This window comes from Periophthalmus magnuspinnatus, chromosome 4 (assembly GCF_009829125.3).
Source record: "Periophthalmus magnuspinnatus isolate fPerMag1 chromosome 4, fPerMag1.2.pri, whole genome shotgun sequence".
Classification (NCBI taxonomy): Eukaryota; Metazoa; Chordata; class Actinopteri; order Gobiiformes; family Gobiidae; genus Periophthalmus; species Periophthalmus magnuspinnatus.
The window spans coordinates 21,194,303-21,212,142 of NC_047129.1; the positions used below are offsets into that span (position 1 = coordinate 21,194,303).

At 41.4% G+C, this 17,840-nt stretch overlaps 2 protein-coding genes across 3 annotated transcripts in view; one reads left to right on the top strand and one right to left on the bottom strand.

Annotated features, from left to right (window-relative positions):
- Window positions 1–7,324, bottom strand: part of cherp (calcium homeostasis endoplasmic reticulum protein) — a 142,999-nt gene extending 135,675 nt beyond the window's left edge. Inside the window, exons 1-10 of the mRNA XM_033965357.2 lie at window positions 7,173–7,324; window positions 6,150–6,323; window positions 5,343–5,381; window positions 4,754–4,950; window positions 4,180–4,317; window positions 3,957–4,108; window positions 1,562–1,673; window positions 1,396–1,485; window positions 754–946; window positions 4–152 (exon numbers count right to left, since the gene is read on the bottom strand). Coding sequence (XP_033821248.1) covers window positions 4–152; window positions 754–946; window positions 1,396–1,485; window positions 1,562–1,673; window positions 3,957–4,108; window positions 4,180–4,317; window positions 4,754–4,950; window positions 5,343–5,381; window positions 6,150–6,323; window positions 7,173–7,197 — 1,269 coding nt within the window. The 5' untranslated portion in view covers window positions 7,198–7,324. The remainder of the gene's footprint in view (window positions 1–3; window positions 153–753; window positions 947–1,395; window positions 1,486–1,561; window positions 1,674–3,956; window positions 4,109–4,179; window positions 4,318–4,753; window positions 4,951–5,342; window positions 5,382–6,149; window positions 6,324–7,172) is intronic.
- The window catches only part of dohh (deoxyhypusine hydroxylase/monooxygenase), a 272,673-nt gene extending 259,097 nt beyond the window's left edge, over window positions 1–13,576 (top strand). The window contains exons 1-6 of one of the 2 annotated variants that reach the window (XM_033965028.2): window positions 7,742–7,918; window positions 8,926–9,081; window positions 9,241–9,408; window positions 10,634–10,710; window positions 12,023–12,260; window positions 12,663–13,576. In XM_033965028.2, the coding sequence (XP_033820919.1) occupies window positions 8,970–9,081; window positions 9,241–9,408; window positions 10,634–10,710; window positions 12,023–12,260; window positions 12,663–12,973 (906 nt within the window). In that variant the 5' untranslated portion in view covers window positions 7,742–7,918; window positions 8,926–8,969 and the 3' untranslated portion in view covers window positions 12,974–13,576. Of the gene's footprint in view, window positions 1–7,741; window positions 7,919–8,925; window positions 9,082–9,240; window positions 9,409–10,633; window positions 10,711–12,022; window positions 12,261–12,662 lie in introns of those variants that run through there. The other variant, XM_055221039.1, reaches the window with a different exon arrangement.
- The last annotated feature ends 4,264 nt before the right edge of the window (window positions 13,577–17,840 follow it).

The window sequence follows — 17,840 nt, forward strand, 5'->3', positions numbered from 1 at the left end:
TACCGGCTGGTTGGGGTTCCAGGGGCCCATGGGCTGTGGGTCATACCAGGCGGACTTGCTTGGGGGCAGATCACTGGAGGAGGGCTCCTGTGTGCGTGGAGGGGCTGTGTCCAGCTCTCTGGGGGCTGGGCTAGGGATGACCGCTTTCACATCTACAAACAAACACACAGGATTACATATAGGTTCTCTGCTTCCTACCAACTATAATTAATCTACAAAGATAATCCTTGTACAAAACTGTGGTCATCTGGTTCACTGATATGAAATTTTTGAAACCCCAGTTAAAAGGGCCCATATTACACTATTTTCTGTTCAATGTTATAACGTTTCCTCATCAAAAACATGCATGTAGTTTTGTTTTGTTTCATTCACACAAGTTTAACACACAAACCCTGCATAAACTATGCATGGTTTGTTCTCTCAAACAGAAAACACTCTGTTCCACCTTGTGATGTCATGTAATACAGGAAGTGATGAGGGAACAGCATGCTAACATGGCTTAAAGCTCAGAAAGAAAGAGTCTTTTAAATTAAACAGAAACCGGATGAAAAGCCAGTTGTACAAAGTCAAATGGTAAAAGCCGTGTTTTAATACGGGAGATGCTTACTTCATGTAAACGTAGGGCTGTGCAGTTAAGAATCAAATTGTTCTTTTGCTATATTACCCAGCCTTATATAACTGATTGATGACTGCCAGTAGGCTTGTCTGATGTCATACCTGCGGCGACGCCAGGGGGATTGTGTAATGTCGTACCTGCTGGTGGGGCAATGCCAGGGGGGTTGTCTGTCTCCAACAGGGGGATCTGTGATGGGGCGGACTGGGGCTGGTGCCGCTTCTTCAGGCTGGAAACAAACTCCTCGTGCTGGGCCTTGAGAGCTTGCACCTGCTGCTGGAAGGCCACCTGGATGGGCTGCACCACACCAGCATACTCCGTGATCAGAGAGGCCTGGGGATAGCGGGCACTATTACACATCTCCGTATATCTTATTTGTTTAAGATATAACATTACAGTAACAATGCATAACTTTCTGTTTCCATGGAGCCATGTAGATGATGTCTAGAAAGTTAAACAACATACTATTCTTCATGAAGAATAGATAGTTTTATGCCATACTGCAGAATATCATAGCCAAAAAAAACAACATTTCCACTTCCAGACACGCAAGAAGAGTCAGGTTTGTGGAGATGCAAGCCCACTCACAGTATGGATACACATTTTTCTATGTTTTTGATGCAAAAAAAAATAAATAAAAAAACACTTCTTAAAGTATTTTTTGGGCTAAAAAGTTAGGTGGTGGAGCATTAAGCTTTAAGCAGGATGGTGAAAAGTTGTTACAGTGTAGACTTGTTGCCGTGTCAACAACCCCTCAGTCCTCACTGTGGGGGCCCACTCACTTGGTACTGGCCCAGACCCAGAGCCGGGTTCTGCAGCTGTTGAATGGTCTCTTCATCAAAGTATCCATTTTTCTCCCAAAGCTGCAATAACTGTAAAAAACAAACAAACAATCAAATCAAACTACAGCAGACTTTCAGTGTCACTGGAGATTATGAGATTATGTACCCTGGTGATCTTCTGCTGCTTCTCCTCCTCCACAGCCAAGAAGCTGGTGCAGTAGATGGGCACCACTACCTTCTGCAGAGCGGCCAGCAGGTCCTTCTGATGTTTCCTCTGGCTGAGCACAGAACAAGTGTCAGCATGCATGCAGTGTCATACACAGTGTCAGACCCTGAGTGTTTCCACTATCTAAGGTGAGCCGTACCACCCCATCTGAGGGGTCCCAAGCGGACCACTGGAGGTACCTTCCAAATACTCTGGCATGGATAGGGGACAGGACTGGTCCAGCTCACAGGGGACAGGACTGGTCGCACCAGTAGCAGTGCGCTGGTAGCAGCGTGTGACATTTCTCAAATAAACGATCATTATTAAGATAAATATTTTTTCACCAAACGCTGACTTGATCTTATGATAGCCCACTACAATCACTGAGCGCCATATTTTCAATGATGGACATTTATATGTTAAGCTGACATGTTTTGCAAAACAAACCTAGCCAGCTGTTTCCCGTTTATCGCTGCACGCCACTCGCTTCAAAATGAAAAAAAATTACATTTGAAGTGTATAATGTAACTAACACAAGTAAACCCCACTGCATTACATAAAGAGAGGTTAAATAGGAAGGTACAATTGTTCCAAAAAGTTTGAATGTGTAAATGTTGATTTGTATACTGATAAATTAAAAATACATATTTTTTTACATCTACAAATTTTATTTTCCAATTAAAATTGAAATTTATTAGTGTAAAACTATATTTGTAATTTTACAAGTACAAATTTGAAAATTATGCCTTCACGAGATTTGACACATTCATTGGGCCGAGTTTGTCTCAAAACGATTTGTAAGCGCAACGGCTGATTTGAACTTGAAGACAGCAGGGGGTGGGGCTAGACGGGACCGGGGTTGCTGTGGCAACGGCTAAACTGGTTTATATACAGTAAAGGAGCTAACACAAATTAAGACAGTACGTCATCTTTATTTGATATTATGATGTGCATTATTAAAAATAAGTAAAATAAGTTGTATACCAAGGTAAATTGCGTAGATAACACTTTTCTAGCCACACTGGCTTTAACAAGTTTTTCAGAAAACATACCATTAGTTAACACCTTATGCTAGCTGACTTTTCCCCGACTTTTTCCTGCTAATAAGGCCAGTGTGATATTACAAGTGGACAAAGACATTGGCTCCTACATTTTTAGTAACAATGCCACTCCAGTTAACTTGGAAAAAGGATTCCTAAAGGCGCTTATTACAGAACAGAGCAGGCTACACAATGAGCATTTAATTTAACAATGTCAGGTTAACTACTCCTTTACTGTGTATAAACCAATTCAGCCATTGCCACAGCAATCCCGGTCCCCTCTGTCCCCGCCCCCTGTTGTTTTTGCATTCAAATCAGCCGTTGAACTTCAAATCAATTCATTGAAATTCAAATCATTTTGAAACAAACTTGGTGTAACAAATGTCTCAAAACTCATAAAAGAGTCATTTTCAGATTTGTAAAGTGACAAACTTGTAAATCCATCCATTTTCTTCCACTTTATCCAGGGCCAGGTCGTGGAGGCAGTAGTTTCAGCAGGGAAGCCCAGACTTCCCTCTCCACACACATTTTCTCCAGCTCTTCCAGGAGGATCCCAAGGTGTTCCCAAGTCAGCAGAGAGACATAGTCCCTCCAGCATGTCTTTGGTTTTCCCTGGGGCCTCCTCCCGGTGGGACGTGCCCAAAACACCTCCCTAGGGAGGCGTCCAGGAGGCATTCAGAATAGATGCCCGAGCCAGCCCAGACAGCCCCACAACATCCAGAGATTTAAGATACTCAGGACAGATCTCATCCACCCCCTTCCCACCGAGGAGCTTGCCAGCCACCTCAGTGACTTCAGCCAGGGTGATGGACGAGTCCGCTTCTGAGTCCTCAAACTCCGCTTCGTCCTCGGAAGATGTGACAGTGGGATTGAGGAGATCCTCAAAATATTCTTTTCCACCACCCACAAAAACAAACTTGTAAGTGTAAAACAATATTTGTAAGTGTAAAATTATATATATATATATATATATATATATATATATATATATATATATATATATATATATATATATATATATATATATATATTTTTTTTTTTTTTTTTTTTTTTTTTTTTTACCGGTGTACAAATTAACATTTACACATTCAAACTTTTGGAACAATTGTACCTTCATAGTTAAAACCTGGCATACAGGCGCAGAGAAAATAAATAAATGCAGAAATAGCTGACAATAGTTTTGTGTTTACGCTAGCTTTAGCCTCCACAGCAAGGAATTACTAAGCATCTTTTTGTGAATTAATGAATCGGCCACATTATTAAGAGTGTAATTCAGCATGTGCATGTGCAGCATGTGTGCATAGAGGACTGAGTACCAATGGTGCAGCACATCATTAGTCAAGTAGATGAGGTGCAGCCTCAGCTCAAAGTGTGCTCCGTCAGCAGTGATGCGATTCCTTAGGTGTGACGTCATCAGCTCACAGTGCGTAGGGCTCTTGGCGTTGGTGAACATCCAGTTCTTTCCAGCCTGAGGAGGGGTAAGAGAAAGGATGAGACTACGCCCTGACCCCTGACCCCCGGAGTGGGAACAGGGCTTACCGAAATGGCGTCCTTGGTGCACATGTCGATAATAGGCTGCAGCACACTATCAAACTCAGCCATGTCCAGTTGGGTCTCTTGTAGTAGTTTCTGAGTCTGCTGCTCCACGGCCAGAGCGATAGCCGCCGTCACCTGCTCCTAAACACAGCGCAGCAGGAGAATGTGAATAAAACACAATACACATGGGAATGATATCAATTGGAATCATTCTGTCAGACTGCTGTATTATTTGTTGGTCCTTTTTGGTTGCTGGACCAGCCAAGACTACAACTTTTACAATATTTTACAAAGACATTTATGGTCTGGAACCGTATCCCGTCTGCCTGATTTCCTATGGGTGTAACTGACACATGGTCCATTTGTGTCAAAACAAACACAGCGACTTATATAATTAGAGAATTTTCTAAAGGAGATGTCTTCTGTATTTGAGAACAGCTGTGATTGAAGAAATCCAAATAAGGATGGTTGTTTGCACATTAAGGTCCGGTTCCAGACCCTTCTGCATTTGAACAGAAAGTAGGTGGGACTGGAAAGCCTGGCTTTTTGGGAAACTCTAACAGAAGTTTGAGAGTACCTGCCGAAGGGAGCTGAGGTGTTGCTCCTGCTGCTGCAGGTTCCACAGGCTCTGCTGAATCAGTTCTTCAATGGGAGGGGCCCCCGGAGGAGGGGCGCCTGGTGGAGGGACCCCAGGAGGAGCGATGGATGGGCCCAAAAAGGGGATGGAGGCAGCAGGAAGTTCTCCCCCCTCTTTGGTCCGAGGGTTGTACATGTCTGAGAAGATGGAAGGCATAGTTTATCACATGTCCAGAGGGTCATGATACAGCAGGGACATGAAGACATCCACAAACACAACTGCATGGTGAGGGCACATGCAAACTGTTCCCCGTCCCCCAATGCTCTGGGGGACACAGTCGGGGACACTGTCAGGGACACTGCACCAGCCTCTCAATCAAACCACCAAACCGCACACAATCAAAAGCATGAGACAAGCAGGTGGACATACTGTAAGACTTTCTGAATCTCATTGGAACTGTCTAGTTAAAAAGCCCAAATAAAACAAGTAAAATAAAAAAGATGATAAACCATGTGCTGAGGACATGAGCAGAAACAAATCAACGTGCCCTGTGGCTTTTCTCATGTCAGCTCCAACTTCTGTGCAATACCTGGAGATTTCAAGTCCTCCGCATCTCGAGCAGAGGCATCTGAGATAGAAAGACAACATTTTACAGCTTTAGTTCAAAGGGCTCCGAGCTTAGACTAGTGGCTCCCACAGGTCTTTCAGGGATATGCACCAACCTTTAACTAAACAGTCAGATGCTTGCACAGCAACTCCCCCCTTTTACCAGAAATTTAGTTGTGTTTAGGTTAGAAAAAATCATCTGGGAGCCACTGGTTTAGTTGCTCGTTCGTACTGAGGTCTTTGTAGTCACTTAACATGGTTCAGTAGTGGCATGCACCCTTTGTCTGGCATAGTGGGCCCATCACTGTGGAACCTGTACTGGTCTATACAATGTCTATCTGCACATCTTCTGCACTGTCCTGTAGAACTGTTTATTGTTTCAATAAGAAAACTGGTCAAAACTGTCATTCTCATCCTCTCAGTATTTAACTCACTTTAAGTCTAGACTGAAAACCTGTCTCTTCTCCCAAGCAGTTACTACTAGCTGTAAGGGATATCTTGGTATTTTTGTACTTTTCCTATGTATTTGCTGGCTGTCATTTCTGTTTGTACTGTAGTTTTGCTCTCAACTCTCATGTGATGCAGTTTAGTCAGCTAATACTTCTAATCTATAAAATACATATCTGCAGTTTTGTGTTTGATCTGAACCTCCAGCACAATGTACAGTAATGTTCAATCCAGAATAAATTTTGGCATCGAAAGAGAGTCTGAGGCCAAGTCAGTAACACTTGATCAGACCTAGAAGACACAGTTCTCCCGTGAGAGAATGATGTGAGGGGCTTTGACATACGCGGCTGCTGTTCCATGGCCAGTCTGTACTTGTAGTAGGAGAAGTAGTCTCCTCCAAAGAGAAAGGAGAACTTGGCGTTGTCCTTCTGCTTTTCCATGGTCATCTTCTCAAACTCAGGGCCATTTCGGGCGACAAACTGGGCCAGCTTGTCGATGACATTCCTCAGCTCCTGATCTGTACAGGGATACAGAACATATGAACACCAGTGATAAACAAGATGCAACAACAAATGTCCAAACTGTCTGATTATAACAATAAAACGTTGTAAAATGTTTAATTGAATTTGCTCCTTTCCGCAGAGATGTTATTGCTTTGCCTAGAACATTCCACAGTGCAGCATTAAACTTGGTCTTCATTCAGTTACAGGTGTTATTATAAAAAAAAAAAAAAAAAAAAAAAAAGATGCATTCTAGCTATGAGTTCACCTTTCCACAGATCTTTTTGGTTCACGTTAATAATGTTTTCTTTCCAAATCATTGTGTTTTGTTTCATTCACACACATTTAACACATAAATCCTGCATATTCAGGCTCAGTCCTTCTCTCAAAACAGAAAACACTCTGTTCCACCTTGTGAGGTCACGTGGTAACATATGGTAAGATGTGCTTCACTGCGTTTTTAACCTCCACTAGAATCATTTGGATAATTTCAGCTTTATAACTCTCTACTGAACCAAAGGTAAAAGGTAGCTGTTAACTTGAGAACTACTTTTTCATGACATCACAAGGTGGAACAGATTATTTTGAGCTTTGGGGCCATCACGGGTCCCTCCACCAGAAAAGTTACCTACTGCATCTTTAAGTAACACACTGAATTGCATGGAACAATTAACCGAAATGAACCAGGGCTGTCACAGTGGTCACCCGCTTTAATGAAAAACAAGACTGGACTGCACTGCTAGCAAATCGAGAAACATGATTAGTCTCTGTTTTCAAAAGAAGCTATTTGAAAGAGGTAACTGTATTAGCCATTAGCCGTGCTCTGCTACGAGCGGCTAATATCCTTGATGCCCTGCCAAACGCACCTTCAGGCGGCGTTGGGATGTCCATGGTTGCTCTCCCTCAGACCACTCGGTCCTCCGAAGTCCCGCGGGGACAAATCAATGCTAAAACTGTGTGTTTATCCTCTGTTTATCAAATGAAGCGCACAGCTCTCGTTTACACTGTGCCGTGAACCCATGTGTAAACCGGAACTATTACGAAGGGAGCATACTGCCGCCTACAGCCGGGAGGGGCTCTGCCGTTGTTCCACTGAGCAAGACACGAGCGCACACTTTACATAATTACATCAACTGTACTTTTCTTTTAAATACTGTACAATAATTCACAGTGGGAGAGTGTGCGGCCCAATAGATCCAAGGTGCAGCCACAGTGGCAACAACAAATTACAGAGAAAACCATATAATAGACCACTCAAAACTGCTGAAAAGTGTTAAATGAAAGGTAGCAAAAAAAAGTAAGAAAAAACGCTGTTATTGTTATTTTATGTATTTGTTTATTCACTCTTTTTTCTCTAGAGTGGAACTGTACTTTACTTCATAAATACTTTTAAGGGCAGGATAGTTGAAAGATCAGAAATTGGTTGTGCTCTTGTGCCGTACCCGGATGCGGAAGTGCGCTCGTGCCTCGCGTGGACTTCCGTGGTGCCTTGCGGGTGTCGCGCTGTGTGGGTCGGTTGATCTGTGTACCGCTGCGGGCTGATCGGCGTGTTGTTTTTCGGGGCCCGGTCTGCCTGGCTGTTTGACTTCGTACTGACAAGTGTGCACTCCCGGTAAGAAATTGTGTTCTGTCAATGTTGAAAAGTTCACTTCCATGCCATTGCAACGTAGGAGCTCACGTGCCCCCAGCCCCCTCGGGATCTGTGGGTTTCAATCGCTCATTGATTGATTTCATAACGTTGTGATTTTTGGTTTGAGGTTTGATCGTTGACGTGAGGAGAGCTTCATGTTTTGGGCTCGGTTGGGCTTAAGCTGAACTGTGTGCTTGCTGTCTTGAGTGATACATTTGCACTTATGAATTAACTGCAAGTTTAAGACTCGTTGAATTGGGCAAGAATGCAGGAGTAATGGGCTGGCAACCAGAGCAGGTCTATCCCACAGCTCCAGCGACAGTGGTTGGGGGTTCTAATGCCAGGGCGGGGGCCATAGTAAGCCTATAGGTTTTGCACACCAAAGGTTTGTCGGCTTCTTCCAAACCCTCATAGCAAAAGAATGTCGAATGATTGTGTCTGGTAACAAAGACCGTCTTGTCTTGCTGATAAATACATTTTGTTATAACAGAACAACTTTTGTTGTTGATTACTGACATTTTGTTGACATATTAGAAAGGCTGCCATTTTCTACAGAGTTAATTTTGAATATCTTTGAATATCACATTGATATTAATGGGAAAACAACAACAAATTGTATCAAGTATTTTGCCTGGCAAATCCAGAATAATATCTGTATTTTTTATACAGGTATTTATCACATCTTAGTATTGAAAATTGATTGTGTACTGTATTGTTGGATTGTTGGTGCTGCTGTAAGTGGTGATCTTAAAATTTATGTTGAGTGAAATATTTGAATTTAAAATAAATCTATGGCTGAAAACTGATTCAGTGAAATAAAATAATCAAACCACAATATATAAACATATCCAGAATTATTTACTAATCTACTTATTATACTACTTATTTATCAATGTACTTTGTGCAGCATATGTTGCATTGCGCTGGCTATATGAGTTGTAAACTAAAAGTACATTGACTGTTGAATGCTAATGCTGTTGTCATCTCAGCTCCTCCTCCTCCCTGTCCTCCTCCTGGCAGCAGTGAGCTGAGCATGGCCATGGCCAGTGTGGAACAGGTGTCTGCGGTGGGACAAGTTCTGCTGGATCCCAAACAGGAGCTGGCCCAGCGTTTTCGAGCCCTCTTCACACTCAGGAACATCGGAGGTACCACATATCACTTGTGTGGCTATGCTAAGCACAGGCTCCTGCTTTTGCCTTTGTCATGTGCTTCTAGACTTAACGAGCTGTCAGGTTGTTATACTGGTTACAGTATAGAGAGAGTTTTTGTCCCCTTGTGAGTACTAACCCTATGCTGTGTATTAGGCCCAGAGGCCATCAGCTGGATCGGCAGAGGCTTCTGTGATGAGTCTGCTCTGCTCAAGCACGAGTTGGCCTACTGCTTGGGTCAAATGCAGGATGCCCAGGCCATCCCGATCCTAACCGCCGTGCTGAAGGACACACAACAGGAGCCTATGGTCCGGCATGAAGCAGGTACACCCTAACCCTGTCCATATACTCAGAATGAGAAAATCTTCCTCTATATGCATGTTTAAAAGTTGTCTTTTGTTTGTTAGTGACATACATAGCAATCTTTTTTATGTTCAGGAATCATCTGGTCTCTGGACTACTCTTTCCATGACTCATGTAGTGCACTGATCTAAAAAGAAGATAATGTATTGCATGTACCCTACAGGGCTGGTACAGTGATCTATAGTTTGGTTAATATACATGCAATACATTCAGCATATGAAAGTATATATAAAAGTGCAGAATTGAGTTCTTATGAAATGTGCTTGTGTTGATCTGAGCCACTCATTTAAATGACTTTTACACTGTACACAACCCTTTATAAGATGGAACATTTGGACCTGAAGTAGGTTTCTTTACAATGACCTCTGTCTATCCTGCTTATGGACCTCAGTCATACATCTGGTGGTTCATGATTCTGTGGTTCTGAATTGTATAATGTATCTATTCTATAACCAACTGGTTGTAGAATAGTTTACATGGGAAATGATCATACGGTGCAAAAACATCAACAATCTCGTTATTTGAGTGAAATTGGAAATATTGTATTTAATTCTCTTCTCTTTTGAGATGATTTTTGAAGGACAGTATAGAATCAGCATACCCAAATATTTAAATTCTGTCATTATTTGTAATTCTTGAGCTCCCAAAAACACTGGCTGGCTGATGTTAGTGGCCTTTTTAGAAAACATCATACAAACAGTTTTCTGTGTGTTAAAGAGAAGGCAGGAGTTGGTGAGCCAATTCTCAATATGAGTTAGGGCTGAGGTGAGAATTTTAACTGCTTATTTTGTATTGTATAAGTCACCTGATCATGTGTGTATAGCTAACATGATCAGATAGGTAGGATTTTAACCAGTTTGGCAGATATTGCTCGCTGTTGTTCTTGGGGTTTACATCTGTACCATGCTATAAATGCCAAACACTTTTTTGACATAGAGCAAACGGATAGGAAAGGGACAATAGAGCTAAAACAAAACTAAAGCAAAAGCCTGACATCACAAAAAATACAAATGATACAAATTGAAATGACATAATTCAGTTGTTGAGATCTACACAAAGCTTCAGCATAAAGCCAGTCCACAATTACAAAGTTCACAATATCATAATTATTTTTGACCACTTTTGTAAAGACTGTTGGCTTGTCCTGGCCTTGTGAGCCATGTGAGTAATGAGCTATTTTGTTCAGGAGAGGCACTGGGAGCCATTGGAGACGCTTCAGTTCTGGATCTGCTCACAGAGTATTGCCAGGACCCTGTCACAGAGGTACAGCCTTTCATGGAGCACCCAAACCATCACATCTGCTGTTTCTTCAGTTTTTATGACAAAAATTCAGTACAATTACTCTGATACATTCCTTATATTTTTAGACAAACACACTTTACACAGTAGCTTACAAATTACAACATTAGAACTGTTCTGAGTTATAAAGAGCAAATAAAATAGTAATGAAAGTCTAAATAGTAATAGTAATAGCAAAATTGTCAAAAAGAGGACAAATCTGTACAAGTTAAATAAAAGTATGTATAAAACATATTGAATGAGCTGAATTATGTAAGAGGTGAAGTAAGAAAATGAGCAAAGATGAAAAGATAGTGTTGAAAACCAAAACGAGCCACAATTTTGTCCCCCTCATATTGATAGATCACAATTTTTTTATTTGATTGTCCATTTCATTGTCTCTTTGGTTTATTAAAAACAATTAATTGGTGACATTTCAACACAAAAAAGTCAAATTTTTTCCTCCAATATCTTCAGTCTGCTCCAAACCATGTTTTTACTGACAGAGGACTGGCTGATTCTCAATTACATTCACACTTGCACACTGACCACATGAAAAAAACAGGACTAACCCTGGAACTAAACCTGGGTTAGATCAGGACTAATCGGTGTCAAGAACAGTACTAACCCAAGTCCACATCTGGATTAAAATGGGGGTCAATTAAGGCCAAATAATACTGATCATTGACAATTGGAGATTGTGTTTTGACCTCTAAAGCAATCCTATTCTACAAAATTCACTTTTCAGAGCTTTTAACCATGTCGAAGTTGTATTTGGAGTGATTCATGCATGTTTGAGCAATCTTAATCGCTTATTTTCAAGACGCCATATTGGTGATCAACTCCCGATCACTGCCACCGGTGCATGCCCACTGCTCTGTACTTCATTTTCCAATTGTATTTTCTTAATTGGTGATGCATGTAGGCAGCGTTGCATAGTCTTTTTGCTGCAGTTTAGTTTTAAAATCTGCTACTCGCTAGCGTGACGTGCATCAGCACCTCCGATGGACAGTTTTACGTAAAAGAGCTATTTGTTGTGATGATGTTTACGGGGATGTCTGCTCCCATTGGGCACTGCTGTTTTCTAACATCAGTGGACATGTTTCTTTTATTAAGTCGGTTTAGATGAATATTGTGATTAAGAAATTATAACATAAGTATCAACGAGTCATAGATTATAACTATATAGCAGAAACAAGCACAATAGGTCTTCTTTAATTCAAATGTGATTAACTTTACAGCTCTAAAATGTTGCAAAAACTTGATACTACCAATCCTTGTGTTGCTCTCTGTTCAGGTGGCAGAGACGTGCCAGCTGGCCGTGGCTCGTCTCCAGTGGCTAGAGTCTGGGGGACAGTTCCAGGACGACAGCCCCTACAACTCTGTTGACCCTGCACCCCCTGCACCCCAAAAGAGCTCCTCTGAGCTGCGGGGCATCCTGCTCAATGAGAGGTTGCCCCTGTTTGAGCGTTACCGGGCCATGTTTGCCCTGAGGAACCTGGGCACGGAGGAGGCAACGCTGGCTCTGGCTGATGGTACTAGTGCACAAGGACAAGTTTAAGAATCAATGAAAGTTTTAGGGCCTGAAACAGTGCTAGATTTCTTGTTATTATTTTATATAAATTACATTATAACACTGTTCATGTCAACTGAATGCACTACTCTGCATTAGAAAAGTATGACAGTAGATGAGGGCTAATCAGATATGTGACAACTAAAGTACATGTACATTTTTGTTCAAGTCAGCATATATAGAGCACATGTTTTATACCATTGTGGTTTATATAGTTTCAGTGGTTAGCCTCAGTGGGCTGGTTGGGACAGTTTGAGACTATTGTTTTAAGAATTCCTGGTTGTCTTCTGTCTATATTACGACATGTGTAGTGAATGCAGCTAACAGTTGTGCAAGCTAAGCTAACCCTGTTTTCCTGTGGCAGGCCTACAGTGCTCTAGTGCTCTGTTCCGACACGAGATCGGCTACGTGCTAGGCCAGATGCAGCACCCAGCTGCGGTGCCGGCTCTGACCGCAGCCCTGGAGCACCCTGGGGAGAACCCCATGGTGCGGCATGAGGCAGCTGAGGCTCTGGGCTCCATTGGCAGACAGGAGTGTGTGGGCGTGCTGCAGAGGCACCAGGCAGATGGAGAGCGCGTGGTGCAGGAGAGCTGTGTGGTGGCTCTGGACATGCTGCACTATGAAAACAGTCAACAGTTCCAGTACGCGGACGGATTGTTGCGGCTGCAGGGCTGAGACTGCTCTGGACTCATAGGAGAGGGGAGTGAAACTCTCGTAAGGGCAAAGCCTGCCTCATACCGGGTTAGATTCAAATGACATAGTGCCCATCCTTTAGCTATAGAAAGATGTACCATGGCTAAAGGATGGGCACTTGCACTAGTGATGGTAGACGATCATTTATTATTCAATTAAATTTATTTTTCACAGTGGTCAATGTTATATAAGACACATACATTTCTGTATACATATGCGTGCCACTATATAAATGACACTGAAAAACATGGACACCCTAACAAGCTGTGTAAGCTATTTGATGGCTTGGCAGATATTTATGTTTAACTTTATCTCCTTTCTTTCTTTTATCATTTGAGTTTGACACACTATTTTAGAGAAGAATTTGTAAGAGAAAAAAACAGACAAAAAGAAAGTGTATATATACTAATACAATTCAATAAAAGAAGAAAAAAAATAATACTGAAATGAATTAAAATATTAATAACAATAATAATTAAAGCACGGACCGCTTTGCACTAGGCCGACCTGGCACTCCTTAAGGATGGCGCTAACACGCCACTTGTGTTTTATTGCAGCTTTGGGCTGTACTTGTTACTAAGCAAAGTCAACACACATTGGAAGCATTGATGCACTAAAATGGAACAACGTGGGTTTTTCCAGGCATCGCCATGGCAGCACCATGCAAAATACAAATTTAGCCAGGAACTTTTTTGACAGGCATGACCTGAAGAGTCTGTCAAATTTCACATTCTTCAATTAAGTTAATAAGTTGTTATATTACTTTGAAATTTATGAAAATTTGGAAATTTTCCCATTAGGATAACATGGGCTCTTTCGCGCATTGCCATGGCAACCCAGTGAAAGACATGACATTTTAATGGGAATGACATGAAAAGTCACTGTACCAAATTTCACATTATTCCATGAAACTAATATTATTCTCATGGATGGGAAATTTTGGGATCACTCCCATTAGGATAACATGGGCACTTTGGCACATCACCATGGCAACACGGTGTAAAAAAAATGATATGGGTCTGATTGACTTTACTGATTGGGATGACCAAATGAAATTTTGTGTGAAATTTCGTAACATTTTGGAAAATCAAATTTTCAGCCTATCAATATTTTACCTATGACGTAAACCATGATAGATAAAATGTTGAGTTTTTAAATATATTCAAGGAGTCAAATTCTTGCTCAAACAGCAGAAGAAAGAAGAAATTTTAAAAATATATATTTTTAGCTAAAACACATCACCCATTACCATTACAAGGACATACAAGTTTTCTGAAAGCTCGACTTTCCCTATGTCACTGTGGGGCAACATCAGGGTTGCGCATTGATCTCCTATTGATTAGCAGTTATAAATATGGCCCATACCTGTGGAATGAGTGCTTGGATAGTGCTCGATGTCAGGAATGTGTTTGGGGGAGATGAGCACTTCGCACTACCTTTGCCACCATTAAGTCAATGGGCCACAATGACATGTTGGCAAGAATAAATAAATATTTATTGCTTTGTTGCTTGGATACTGTAGTCAGGACAGGGGGAGAAGGAGGGGCTGAAGGAGGGGCTGAAGTTGCATGTGAAGTTGTCAAGACAGTTGATAACGCACATGCACTCATCGTTGGGAAAGTAATAGGCTCTATGCCCTGTAGGGGTTTGGGCCTAATAATATTAATAATAGAAAAGTAATGTAATGAAATAAGATAAAAAATAAAAGCAAATAAAATGAAATACATACATTCTTTGTGTGTTTGGTCACTCATATATATATATACAGTTGAAATCAGATATTTACATTAATTATATAAAAAGACATACACTTTTTTCTCACGGTCTGATATGAGTAAAGCAAGTCCTAAGGAGTCAGCTCAATGGCAAGAACAAGATCCAGGCAACAAACCACTATGCCCTGCCAGTAATCAGATGAAAGACCCTGAGACTGTAGGCGAGCCATAAGGAAGGAGGCCTAGTCTAGGAGGAGTCTAGGAGGTCTAGTGAGTGTGAGAGCCACTGTCCAGGATGAAACATCCAACAGAGAGGAGGAAGAATCTCCATCATACGAGGACAAACATGGGATGTACCACCAGAACATAACTGAAGTGGCTGTATAGCAGCCAGCGGTCCTGTGCCGCCGGGTACTAACTAGACTAACCACATGTTCTAACACCTTTGGGCTCTGTTAAAGAGCCCAATACTCATGTGTGAATCCTATCATTTCCATTATCTACACTGACACAACCATGTTCAAAAACTGTTTACCTCTGCTCTGTAGCACTGCTCATCCATTAATTAGCCTTTAAATAAGCACACCTGGTCTTGCTGGGATGTCACACCCGGCAAGACCAACTAGGAAGCACAGTGCCACACAGTGGCTGGCAGTGTAAACTTTCACAAGGGTCTCAGAGTGGCTCTTACACACCGGCCCCTTAATTGGGTGACACACAATGGAATGCAATTACAATTCTTTCAAATAAGAGCCATGTTAAATTTGATGTACATTAGTTTTTTCACAGTAACATCCAAATTACCATAATCCAGCAATTCAAGCTAATTCATAGGTTAACCAAGGTGGTAAAATATACATTTCCATCTTTTATGCTTGTACATTTTCTTGGGTTTCACAAAGAACGAGCTTTGTCAACACACCTGTTCAATGCATGCATTTCCATTTTGAAAGAACATTTCACACTGTTGACCTCAGACCAGTTCAAATGTAGTTTGACAGAAGCAAGATGAACATACAAATCTGGAAAGACCATTTTACCCTGAACATAACAGTTATAGGCTCACTGTTTTTACTGTGGGTCAAGTCCAGCAAATCCTCATTGGACTCAATTTGAGAAGACATATCCGGTTGATTGTCCTCTGATGGGTCAGGACTAGAGTCTATAGATGTAGAATGTGCTGGGTCCAACTGCGCTATAGTGATACCAGAGTCAGTGTCACACACAGCAGCCCCTGTGTAGTCACTAACTTGATCAATAGTCTGCAGAACATAATTGCAAATTAACCAATGGTGGATCTGGCCAAGTCTCAACATCAAAAATGTCCACATCTTGAGAAGGTAAAGGTGGTGGCTGCTCCTCTGATGTTAGATCCACTTCAATCTCCTTTACATGGGCAGCTTCACGTGAGGAGCCCTGCTTCAATTTATTGAACTTGAGTGTTGCAAGCTTCTCCTCAGCTGCTATAATTTGTATTTTCAGCTGCAATATCTCCTTCTTCCTCCTAATGACTTCTAGCTGATCATCCAGTCCATGAATCTTCTCAAGATAAGAAGCTTTAAGGCGGGGTGAAGCAATGGTCCTTGAGCACATGTGTAACCCTTCACCATTTTTTTCAGTACACCTTTTTACAATTAAGTCCCAGAAATGTAGATCCTTTTCCGCTGAAGTTGTCTGCAGTGCATGGCTCACTGTGTGGGTGCCAAGCCCTTCTTGGCGCAGTCAGACCAGCTTTTCCCTTCAAAGACTCCTTCACGAGACACCCCAATAGTGCTCCGGTCCAACTCCAAAATATACAGCCCTATGCCAAGCTCCAATTCTGAGGAAGTTTTTGAATTGTATAGCGGCCCTGTGCCACCAGTAACTAGACTAACAGAGCCCAAAGGTGTTAGAACGCGTGGTTAAAGAGCCCAATACTCGTGTGTTCAGTGAAGAATCCTTTTATTGCCGTTATCTACGCTTAAACAACCACGTTCAAAAACTGTTTGCCTCTGCTCTGTAGCACTACTCATCCATTAAATAGGCACACCTGGGCACACCCAGCAAGACCAACTAGAAAGCACAGTGCCACACAGTGGCTGGCAGTGTAAACTTACACAAGGGTCTCACAGTGGCTCTTACAGGCACACACACACACACACACACACACACAGACACAGAGACAGCTTGACCAAAAAAAGATGGAACACTAATATTTTGTTGGCTTTAGCTTTGATTACTGCACGCATTCGCTGTGGCATTGTTTTAATAAGCTTCTGTGATGTCACAAGATTTATTTCCATCCAGTGTTGCCATTTTTCATCAGGATCTTGGATTGATGATGGTCTTCTACAGCACATCCCAAAGATTCTCAATGGAGTTAAGGTCTGAACTGTGGTGGCCAATCCATGTGTAAAAATGATGTCTCATGCTCCCTGAACCACTCTTTCACAATTTAAACCAGATGAATCCTGGCATTGTCATCAGAATATATATATATATATATATATATATATATATATATATATATATATATATATATATATATATATATATATATATATATATATATATATATATATATATATATATATATATATATATATATATATATATATATATATATATATACTTATAATACCAGAGAAGGCTCACTCGTTAGAATACAGCTCGTCGGCGCCCTCTGGTGGAGACTGAAGACAATCTGGAATGGAGGAGTTGCAAAGAGGTCAGGGCAGAGACTTGGGTCAACTGGGGTAAGACATCTTCCCATTTCATAAGGAAAAGGATTCATATAGACACGACTGGTTCCTTCCATTTAGTTTAACACGATTAAAAGAACTTGCGCTTCACACTCACCCTTGTAAATATGACAACCATCTCTTCGCTTTGCGTTTTTAAGCTCTCTTGAAGTTGTTCTCTCTTCTCGCGCTCTTACTATCGTAAGTTTCTAATAAATGGCGTTAAGACATTATCGATGTCTTTATATCGTATTTACTATTTCGCATCAATTTCTGAAACAAATTCCACTCTAAATATTGTGTTGAATGTATTTTTTTCAATTCCGAAGCCTGAAATTCCTATGCTCCAAGACCGCATGAACGCACTATGGGCTCGACCTGTCACAAACCCGGAAGTAAATAAACACCACAGCA